The sequence below is a fragment of the Solanum stenotomum genome, chromosome 3, assembly GCF_019186545.1.
Source record: "Solanum stenotomum isolate F172 chromosome 3, ASM1918654v1, whole genome shotgun sequence".
In the NCBI taxonomy this organism is placed as follows: Eukaryota; Viridiplantae; Streptophyta; class Magnoliopsida; order Solanales; family Solanaceae; genus Solanum; species Solanum stenotomum.
Window position 1 is genome coordinate 58,224,418 of NC_064284.1, and position 12,374 is coordinate 58,236,791.

At 31.4% G+C, this 12,374-nt stretch overlaps 1 protein-coding gene across 1 annotated transcript; it reads left to right on the forward strand.

Annotated features, from left to right (window-relative positions):
• The first annotated feature begins 9,597 nt into the window (after positions 1–9,597).
• On the forward strand, positions 9,598–11,848 carry LOC125857651 (acetolactate synthase 2, chloroplastic). The gene has a single exon (XM_049537255.1). The coding sequence runs from the start codon at positions 9,688–9,690 to the stop codon at positions 11,665–11,667; it is 1,980 nt and encodes a 659-aa protein (XP_049393212.1). The 5' UTR covers positions 9,598–9,687; the 3' UTR covers positions 11,668–11,848.
• Positions 11,849–12,374: the final 526 nt, after the last annotated feature.

Sequence of the window (12,374 nt, forward strand, 5' to 3'; positions counted from 1 at the left end):
CCATTTATAGCCAACTGATTTAACATCACTAGGCATTTGGACTATTGGTCCAAAAACCTCACGTTTAGCAAGTGAATTCAATTCTGATTGAATTGCCTCTTGCCATTTTGGTCAATCACATCTTCGTTGACATTCTTCGACGGATAAGGGTTCAAGATCCTCACTGTCTTGCATAATGTTAAGTGCAATGTTATATGCGAAAACATTATCCACTACAATTTTTGATCGATCTAAACTTATCCCATCACCCATAGAACTTATTGAAAGTTCTTCATTCACTTGAGTCTCGGGTTCACTGATTTCTTCAAGAATATCAGGATTAATCATATCTTGTACTTCTTTATGAGACTCTTTTATAGTGTCATCTTTATTACTTTTCGCGCTTCTTTTTCTAGGATTTTTATCTTTTGAACCCAATGATTTCTTACGCTTCAGGCATGTTCGTGATTCAAAAGCCATGACACTTGTAGATGGTCCTTTTGGAACGTCAATCCGGATAGGCACATTCACTGCAGGAATATGTGACTTTGTTATCCTTTTCAAATCAGTAAATGTGTCTGGCATTTGATTTTCTAGGTTTTGCAAATGGATGATCGTCTGGACCTCTTGTTCACACACATTGGAGCGTGGATCAAAATGAGATAATGAGGAAATTTTCCATGCATTTTTACTTTTAAGTTCCTTTTTCTCTCCCCCTAATTGCGGAAAAGTTGTTTCATCAAATCGACGATCTGCAAATCTTGTAGTAAATAAATCTCTGGTTAATGGCTCAAGGTAGCGAATTATGGAAGGTGAATCAAACCCAACATATATGTCTAACCTTCTTTGGGGGCCATATTAGTGCACTGAGGTGGTGCTACTGGCACATATACAGCACATCCAAAAATTCATAAATGAGCAATATTTGGTTCATGACCAAATACCAATTGTGACGGAGAGTATTTATTATAATGAGTCGGTCTGAGACGAACAAGTGATGCTGGATGTAAGATAGCATGACCCCAAACAATAGTGGGCAACTTAATTTTCAGAAGTAGAGGTCTTGCTATCAATTGTAAGCACTTTATAAATGACTTGACAAGGTCATTTTGAGTATGAACATGAGCTATAGAATGTTCAACTTTTATCCCTATTAATAAGCAATAATCATCAAAAGATTGGGATGTGAATTCTCCAGCATTATCAAAGTGAATTGCCTTAATTGGATAATCTGGAAATTGCGCTCTTAATCGTATCATTTGTGCCAATAATTTTACAAATGTCAGGTTGTGAGATGATAAGAGGCACATGAGACCATCTTGAAGATGCGTCTATTAGGACCATAAAATACCTAAACAACCCACTAGATGGGTGAATAGGTCCATAGATATCCCATGTATACGTTCTAAAAATTGAGGGGATTCAATGTTAACCTACATTGGTGATGGCCTAGTAATCAATTTGCCTTGACAACAAGCAGCACATGAAAATTCATCATTTGTAAGAATCTTCAGGTTCTTCAACGGATGTCCATTTGAATTTTCAATGATTCGTCTCATCATTATTGATCCAAGATGACCTATTCGGTCAGGCCAAAGTACAAAAGTTTTTACATCGATAAACTTCTAGTTTACGATAGAGTGTGATTCAATTACACTTATTTTTGCATAATATAAGCCAGAAGATAAAGTTAATAATTTCTCCAACACATATTTCTGGTCTGAGACAATCTTGGTAATACCAAGATATTTAATATTCATTTCATTTATTGTCTCAACATGATATCCATTTCAGCGAATATCTTTAAAACTTAACAGGTTTCTTGAGGATTTAGAAGAGAACAATGCATCTTCTATAACAAGTTTTGTCCCCTTAGGCAGAAATATAATAGCTCTTCCGGAGCCTTCTATTAAGTTCGAATTACCAGAAATTGTAGTAATATTTGCTTTCCTTCTAAGCAAGTAAGAAAAGTATTTCTCATCTTTGAATATGGCGTGCGTTGTTCCACTATCAATTACACAAATATCTTCATGATTAATCATTGATCCAAACAAAATTTGAGAGGTATTTATATATTCTTCAAGATAAAAAATATAAACGAAGCAAACATTATAATATTATTACTAAAAACACATTACACAACCTTTTATTTATTTATAAGACTAGGAAAACATATTCATAAGTGAAATATAATTACATTATTACAGACCCATCACCTATCAGGTGATCTATTTTTCCTCCAGAATTCTCAAAGAAATCCACTACATCTAGATGCATGGGTTCAACATTATCTTCACAGATAAAGTTTGCTTCTGCGTTATTTTTCACCTCCTTCAGGGAAGCTTTATACAGCTCAACCAGGTGCCTTGGCGTACGACAGGTACGTGATCAATGCCCTTTTCCACCACATCGATAACATTTGTTGTCTGAATTTTTCTTCTGCACCACTTCATGTTTTTCATCCTTCTTTTTACACTGCTAATGGTGAAGGTTATTATTTAGTGCAAGACGATCACCATGATTGAAATTTCTTCCTCGACCACGGCCACGGCCACGACCACGACCTTTTCCACACTTAGATTGGTGAAACTTTGTCGTATTTACTTTAGGAAATGACACAGAACCAATAGGTCAACTTTCATGATTTTTCATCAGTAAGTCATTATGTTGTTCAACAACAAGGAGATGTGGAATTAATTTTGAATATTTTTCAAATTCCATTTCTCGATATTGCTGCTGCAAGAGCATACTCGAGGCAGGAAAAGTGAAAAATATTTTCTCCAGCATATCATGTTCAATGATATTTTCTCCACATAATTTTAATTGTGAGATGATTTAAACATGGAAGAGTTATACTCACTGATTGATTTAAAATCTTGAAGTCACAAATGGATTCAGTCATAACGTGTCTGTGGAAGGACGACCAACTTCAGGTGGTCATCTTTGTCTTTTAAATTATTCCACAACACAAGAGGATCTTTAACAATGAGATATTCCATTTTTAAACCCTCATCAAGGTGATGGCGGAGAAATATCATTGCCTTAGCACGATTTTGATTCGATGCCTGATTTTTTTCTTGGATGGTGTCTGTCAGACCCATCGCATCAAGATGAATTTCTACATCAAGTACCCATGATAGATAGCATTTTCCCGATATGTCTAAAGCAAAAAATTCAAGTTTAGAAAGATTTGACATTATTTAAGAAAAAAAAAATTATCCTTCGAGGCTTTTAAAGTTTTTACTTGAACTGACAAAGACTCATATTGATTACATGTTATAAAATAATTACTTATCAAACTAAGATTAACACACTAAAAGAAGAACGTAAAGAGAGTAATGTACTGTATTTATTCCTTCATTCGTTGTTTTCTTCGAATGAAGTGCAAAACCCTTTTATAGGCAATGCAAGGTGCACACAAAAGTCATACTTTCAACCTTGCCATGCACATACTATCAATAAGCCACGTTGAGACATCCATATGTTCACGACATCCATATGTTCACAACATCCACCACAATTTTATCAAAATATATAAATAATTTATATATCAAAAACTAATTTCAATACATGTACCTTGTGTTTTTTTTTTTTTTGGCGTTTGGTGAGAAGTTGAATTTTAAGCTTAAAAAGTGGTTCGAGAGGTAAATTTGCCATATGATCTCTTTTCGAAAATTCAATGATTTTGTTGAGTCAAAAATGTAGAATTTAATGAGGTAGCATGTCTGGTTTATTTCTATTGAACTCCAAACGATTTTTGAGAATCCATTTGGAGGCATTTTTCCTTGTGTGAGTTGTTGGTGCATGTCATTTTGACCTTCGTGATCGCAGTCCATAGGGTCATGATCACGATGTGTCTGTGGTGCTAACATGTGATTATGTGGTGCATTTTAAAATAAAAAAATTAATAATTCTTTTTCATTATTTATTCAATCGTTTTGTTATCGTGTTTTTTTTCTTTCTATTTTCATTGTTTATATGTAAATAAAAATGTAAGTGATGCAGACAAGTAAAATATTTTCTTATATAATTTGATAAAATTGAAGACAAAATATAGGGACATGAAAAAGAACACGAAGTTTATAGCGTATCTTCGGTTCGGTCCGATTTTAAAATTTATCAATTCGTCTTATTGATTATCAATTTATAGACATGCTAACCCATTTAGGAAAAAAAATCATTAAACCGTTAAGGATCCATAACGTGATAACCAAAAATATCAAAAACATTAATTAAATATTGAACCCATTAAATTTAGGTCGATCATAAATCAATCTCTCGTGGCACAAACTTAATTGTAGATATATGTATGCACATATATAGATAGTCCTGTAATTTTATAAAATATACATATTAAACTTAATTTTATCCTACGTTTGGTAGGAGGTATTAGACATGCATGAAATTATTTATCCAATTATTTATTTCTTAATGATGAGATAAGTTATCCTTAGACATGATGGAATAACTTATCCCAAAAAAATTATCTAAAATAATTAATTCTAAAATAATTTATTTCCGACCAAGACCCCGAGTAGTATGTTAAATTCTTTTCCACCAAAATAATTAACGATGCAGAATTTTGGAATAATAATTGTGAGTTTGTGACGGTTAGGTATTAATGAAAAAGTATGGAAAGTTATTTGAGACTGTTGGTAGTGGTAGGCATGGATTCATCCATAAATAGGATAATTAAATTATTTAGAATGGTATGTGGATTATGGATAGTTTACTTTTTAAATTTGTAGTTCTAATTTCAAATGTAATTTAATAATAATAATAATGATAATACCATACTAATTTAATTGCCAAATTTTAATTTTAGTTACGATAGGATAGGGAAAAGATTCATAGACCTTCACTAACTTTTGAATGTTATTTATCACCTAATACTTCTAACGAATATGAAAAGACCACCATTGGATAGTGTATTAGATTCAGAGTATCTTTTTACATGAAGGACAAACTAATCGATTTGCTTTGAGATAATGAATGACAGTTGCGAATCGAACAGTTCGGTTCAATTTTAAAATTTATCAATTTAATTTATTGATTATTGATTTGTAGAGATGTTAAATTGTTATAGAACTATTAAGATATTGACTTATCGGTTATTGGTTATTGATTATTATTGGTTACAGTTATCGATTTAACTATTAAGATTTGACATAAAAAAACCATTAAAAATCACTTAGAAACAAGATGCTAACAAAATGAACCGTGCACATGAGTTCATAAGTTACATCTTGCTCAAAAGCAAATATTTTTATATTGTAAAATAATCAAGAGTTTGAGATAACCAGAAATAAAAGTAGTAAACCAAACTCGAAGACAAAGACTTTATATACAAAATAGTATAAATATGATTATTTAATTTATTATCGGGTTATTTGTTAACCTGTTTTTAGAAGAAAAAAAAAACTCAAACTGTTAAGAATCAATAACCCGATAAGAAAAAAAATCAAAACCGTTATCAAAACCACTAAACCAACAACTCATTATTGATAAACCAATAACTTTTTTTCGATTTCGAGTTATCAATTTCGGTTCGGTTTTGAACCGCCTTAATGACAATGGGTAGGGTGAATAAGGGCCCGTTTGGCCATGCGATATGGTATCATGATATGGAATCATGAGATGAAATTGAAGGTTTGTTTGGGCATGGGATATGACATTTTTGTGTTGTATATTTTCTCATAAACATAAAAATCTCATAAGTTGTAAAACTATTAAAATAGCCCCAATTGTTTATTGAATCTTATCAAATAAACAAAAATTATAAAATCGTATAATAAATTATTACAAAGTTATTTGTTCTTCACTTAAATAATTGTTTCATCTAACTTTAATTTAATTTAAAAAATTGAACATAAATTGTACTTGATATGTTCATATCTCTCAACTACTCTTACAAATAACCTATAAAGTAGAAAAAAAACATACATTAGTGAGTAAATATTAATTAACTTAGAAGATAAATGCACTAAGATAAAAATTAACAAACATCACTAACTTCTAACTATTTACAAGAAAAATCAATAGTTAAATATTATTGTATAACGAAATTTTAAAAAGTTACCACAAGTTTGAGTCAAAAACACTTCTAACAAAATTTAATCAAAAAAATTATAACTAGTCCAATTGACTAAATATTAATAACTAATTGATCAAATTTTCCCAAATCCTCAATCAATTGGACTTGATATGATATCGCATGGCCAAACACCTACTAAGTCTTTTCCTATTAGGATTTTGTCCTCTTTTATTTAAGTCATTATTTTATATAATTATCGAGTAGGGAAAAAAAATAAAGCCCCATTTAATCGGTCAACTTTGAGATTATGGAGAAATAGAGTAGGACGGGTTAAAGTCCTTTCCTATTAAAATTTGTCTGGATCCATTTAAATCGTATTCTATTTAAATCAAGCCACATTCTATCCTAACTTCTCCTTGCCTACGTAGAAAAAAAAAAGGATAACATAACAAAGTGGTTATTTTTTTAATTTGAATTTGAAAGTGATTATCTAAAATTACTCAATTGCTCATGTATACTTTATCTTTAAATGTTCATAAATAAATAAATAAATCCAATTAAAAAGTTTTTTCAGAAAACAGGCATATAAATTCTACATACTAATCAAACTCACACTAAATTGCAAAATTGCAATGGTAAAGCAACACAAAGAAGTCACCAACATTCTTGCGTAAAGTAAGCAGTGTTTTGGGCATGCATATATATATGTGTCGCTCTACTCGTGTGAAGAGATCGTTTTTAACAAGTACGATTTAGTTACGGTCTCAATTGAGGACAATTCAGTTATAATAAAAAATTTTGTTAATTTTTTTTTAGATTCTAGATATATTGTATGAATATTTGAGGTCATTTTATATGCAATATATATTGAAGATATACTGAGGATGGAGACTTGCTTGAATCACAATGGACTAGACGGCAGAAAAATTTACCCAATAATGATAAAGCACAAAACTTTAAACTTATAACTAATTTTTCAGTGTTAAAGTTTATCATTTTCATCATTATCATAACACAATCACTTTCAAAATATAATAAATTGTGTTCTTCAATGTTAAACTTTTTCGAATATTGTTTGCATGATATAGAAGATATTCAGAATCAAGGATGAATTATTTTACAACGAAAAATAACTTAACAATTATGATTTTACGGTAATATATCTAATACAAGTTTTTTTCTTCTTTTTTTTACTTCTTCATCTTTTAACTTTCTCTTTAAATCTCATATGAAGATGATAAAACACATCGATTGAGGAAATATTCACAAATATATTGAACTTGTGATATTAAAAATAATAATTAAGAATAAACTACTTACTTTCTCTTTCAAATATAATTCAATTTGTACTTTGGTATGTATTGTTTATTTATTACATCTTATTATCTATTTTTGTCTCATAAGCATTTAAATATCTACTTTATTTGTTTATCTATATTTATATCTTATTTATAATGTATTTTGTGTATAAAAAAATTAGATCAGAAAAAATATACAAAATATGAGTGAAGATACTAAATCTTGAAGTTTGTTGCATTTTGAGTATGGAGTTTTAAAAAATATATATATACTTTTGACAACATTTGATGCTCCTTGGTGTGATTCAAAAAAGTTTCAAAAAAATGATATTTATATATTGCACATTTTATTTTATTTTAATCCTAGCAATACTATAAAAATAGGTGAAAATACTTGCATAAAAAAATCAACCAAATTATTATTTACACATATTTAAAGTGTCACTCTATTATTGAATAAAAATAATAATTTTATTTCGATCATCAACTTTCATTTTGAAATCCAATAAATAATATATATATATATATATATATAGAGNTTTAATTTGAATTAATAGTTTGCTATTATATACAATTTTCCCATATATATATAGTCACGTGTTCACGCTATAATTGTTCTTGAATTTTTAGTTTGAAAATCATTTAATTAAATATTTAAAATAGATGAAAATTGTATGAATTTTTTTTTATTTCTTATGATTATAAATTAATTAATTTATCTCCATTTGTTACTGCAATTGATTTTTAAGATTATTAAGGTAAATTTTAAATATGTGTTCAGTAGTTTATGATAAATTTAGAAAATTAAAGTAATTGATTAATAACTATCTAAAAATTAAATACTCCTAACAGTGTAGAATCTCTTCTACTAAATCATAGGAACACAATAATTCATTTATCTTCACTCCAAATAACAAACACTAGAAACTAATATTCTTTATTTAGTCTTAAATAAAATTATAAAAATGAAGATGGATATTCCTGTAAACTACATACTAAAGATAATGGGAAAATGGAAAATAAATAAATTAATTAAAAGATTAAAAAAATTAAAAAAAAATCCTAATATAATCCACTAGAAAAATCACGAAAATATACAATAGGATTTAGTTTTGGCTCTTTATACTTATTTTTAAAAAATTTAATAGGATTTACAATAGTATTAAGTATTTTATTTAACACCATCTTTTTAAATATAGTTAACCACAATTAATTTAACTTTTTTCATTTTTTTAAATCTAAATGATTATACATGTGGCTAACGTTTATGTTATTTTGAATTCTTATTTTTATCATAATTAGAATACTTATCTTTATTGATTGACATCTATTTCATTATTTTAAAAAAGTATATAATTATTTTTAAAAATAGGGTCATGTAAATGTAATGTAAAGAAAACAAAAAACTAATTTTTAACAATGACAGTTAAAACAATTACAGGAGATTTGTGTTTTTTATTTTTTTTAAATAACAGATTTAATTAAAGAAAAATTAGTTGTTAATATTTTAGGAGGAATATATGTATAATCAAAATTTAGTCGATAATGTCATGATATTAAGTAGTTAATAATGTAGTAATAAACAAAAGCAAGTGTATTGTACAAGTTATCAAATGATTACGTGATATCTTCTTCAATTTCATGGAGATTTAATTATATTGCGTTTAAGAAATAAATAACAAAAAAAGTTTTGATTAAAAAAATGAGAAATGATATATATTGAAATAGGTCATTATTATATATATGATTAATAATTCTTAATATTACCTGCGCAACGCGCGGGCACATATACTAATTTTATATAATTATCGAGTAGAAAAAAAAAATCATGCCCCATTTAATCGTTCAACTTTGAGATTATGGAGAAATAGAGTAGGACGGGTTAAAGTCCTTTCCTATTAAAATTTGTCTGTATCCATTTAAATCGTATTCTATTTAAATCAAGCCACATTCTATCCTAACTTCTCCTTGCCTAATTTAATATATATCTGATTTTACATTATTAGAATAATAAAAACTCACTGCATCATTTTTTTTAAAAAAAAAAACAAACTAATTACAAAAAAGAACATGGCCAACAAAAAAAGTTAGAACTAACATCATTAACAAGCAAATCTATTTATTCTCACTATGTAATCATGTTATAAAAAGACACAAAAATATTATTTTATTAAAAAAAATGAAAATATTATTTTTTTAAAATAGGACTCATATTGAATGGTGATGTGAGATAATCCATAATTTCTAAATTATAATATTTTTTTCCATTTACATTTGAGTCAAAGTAGGACCCTTACACATTTTCGTGGCGCTCATCACTTCTTATATAGCCATTTTGCCTCCTTTCACTTCTCACCTTTATCGACAACACCAACAATGGCGGCTGCTGCCTCACCATCTCCATGTTTCTCCAAAACCCTACCTCCATCTTCCTCCAAATCCTCCACCATTCTTCCTAGATCTACCTTCCCTTTCCATAATCACCCTCAAAAAGCCTCACCCCTTCATCTCACCCACACTCAAAATCATCGTCGTGGTTTCGCCGTCTCCAATGTCGTCATATCCACTACCACCCATAACGATGTTTCTGAACCTGAAACATTCGTTTCCCGTTTCGCCCCTGACGAACCCAGAAAGGGTTGTGATGTTCTTGTGGAGGCACTTGAAAGGGAAGGTGTTACGGATGTATTTGCGTACCCAGGAGGTGCTTCTATGGAGATTCATCAGGCTTTGACACGTTCGAATATTATTCGTAATGTGCTGCCACGTCATGAGCAAGGTGGTGTGTTTGCTGCAGAGGGTTACGCACGGGCTACTGGGTTCCCTGGTGTTTGCATTGCTACCTCTGGTCCGGGAGCTACGAATCTTGTTAGTGGTCTTGCGGATGCTTTGTTGGATAGTATTCCGATTGTTGCTATTACGGGTCAAGTGCCGAGGAGGATGATTGGTACTGATGCGTTTCAGGAAACGCCTATTGTTGAGGTAACGAGATCTATTACGAAGCATAATTATCTTGTTATGGATGTTGAGGATATTCCTAGGGTTGTTCGTGAAGCGTTTTTTCTAGCTAAATCGGGACGGCCTGGGCCTGTTTTGATTGATGTACCTAAGGATATTCAGCAACAATTGGTGATACCTAATTGGGATCAGCCAATGAGGTTACCTGGTTACATGTCTAGGTTACCTAAATTGCCTAATGAGATGCTTTTGGAACAAATTGTTAGGCTGATTTCGGAGTCGAAGAAGCCTGTTTTGTATGTGGGTGGTGGGTGTTCGCAATCAAGTGAGGAGCTGAGACGATTTGTGGAGCTTACGGGTATTCCTGTGGCGAGTACTTTGATGGGTCTTGGAGCTTTTCCAACTGGGGATGAGCTTTCCCTTCAAATGTTGGGTATGCATGGGACTGTGTATGCTAATTATGCTGTGGATGGTAGTGATTTGTTGCTTGCATTTGGGGTGAGGTTTGATGATCGAGTTACTGGTAAATTGGAAGCTTTTGCTAGCCGAGCGAAAATTGTCCACATTGATATTGATTCGGCTGAGATTGGAAAGAACAAGCAACCTCATGTTTCCATTTGTGCAGATATCAAGTTGGCATTACAGGGTTTGAATTCCATATTGGAGGGTAAAGAAGGTAAGCTGAAGTTGGACTTTTCCGCTTGGAGACAGGAGTTAACGGAGCAGAAGGTGAAGTACCCATTGAGTTTTAAGACTTTTGGTGAAGCTATCCCTCCACAATATGCTATTCAGGTTCTTGATGAGTTAACTAACGGAAATGCCATTATTAGTACTGGTGTGGGACAACACCAAATGTGGGCTGCCCAATACTATAAGTACAAAAAGCCACGCCAATGGTTGACATCTGGTGGATTAGGAGCAATGGGATTTGGTTTGCCTGCTGCAATAGGTGCGGCTGTTGGAAGACCGGGTGAGATTGTGGTTGACATTGATGGTGACGGGAGTTTTATCATGAATGTGCAGGAGTTAGCAACAATTAAGGTGGAGAATCTCCCAGTTAAGATTATGTTGCTGAATAATCAACACTTGGGAATGGTGGTTCAATGGGAGGATCGATTCTATAAGGCTAACAGAGCACACACTTACTTGGGTGATCCTGCTAACGAGGAAGAGATCTTCCCTAATATGTTGAAATTCGCAGAGGCTTGTGGCGTACCTGCTGCAAGAGTGTCACACAGGGATGATCTTAGAGCTGCCATTCAAAAGATGTTAGACACTCCTGGGCCATACTTGTTGGATGTGATTGTACCTCATCAGGAGCACGTTCTACCTATGATTCCCAGCGGCGGTGCTTTCAAAGATGTGATCACAGAGGGTGATGGGAGACGTTCCTATTGACTTTGAGAAACTACATAACTAGTTCTAGGCATTGTATTATCTAAAATAAACTTCTATTAAGCCAAAAGTGTTCTATCTGTCTAGTTTGCCGTTGGTCTTTGGCCTTTGGCGTGGCTTTGCTTGTTGTGGCTGTTGTATTACACTCTACTTGGTATTTATGTTTACTTAAAGTTTTGCATCATCTTGCTTTGGTTGAATGTGAAAAAGGATTCAGATTTTTTTTTAATTGGCAGCACTAATTTCATTATCTGGAGCTCTATTTGAAAATGGTTGGCATAAGACGGACACGAGGATAATAGCTTGTGTAACTAGAATCTATGGAAAAACTTGAATGTGGTGTCACTTGTGATAAATTCAAATGATGATGTTAATTTGGATTGCTTTGTCAATTGATGTACTTGATTCTCGCTCCTCCTTTTCTCGTACATACTGAAATGTGAATGATTGGTGTAAAAACATGAAAATATGTTAGTTTGGTCATGGACCATGTGATTTGCTTTCCAGAAAACGTGTCTCTTGATTTGGCCTACATAGTGATGTATGCGCTTCTTCAAAAGAAACAACCAAAGGAAATAATAAAGATATTCATATGTAGATTAACCATGGAAGTCTTGAAAAATGTCATGAAAGTGAAAAGAACTTTTGGTAGGGGTGCACATTTCCTCCTTTAATAGGTCTTACGTTTCGATTAATAGTGTTCTGTTACA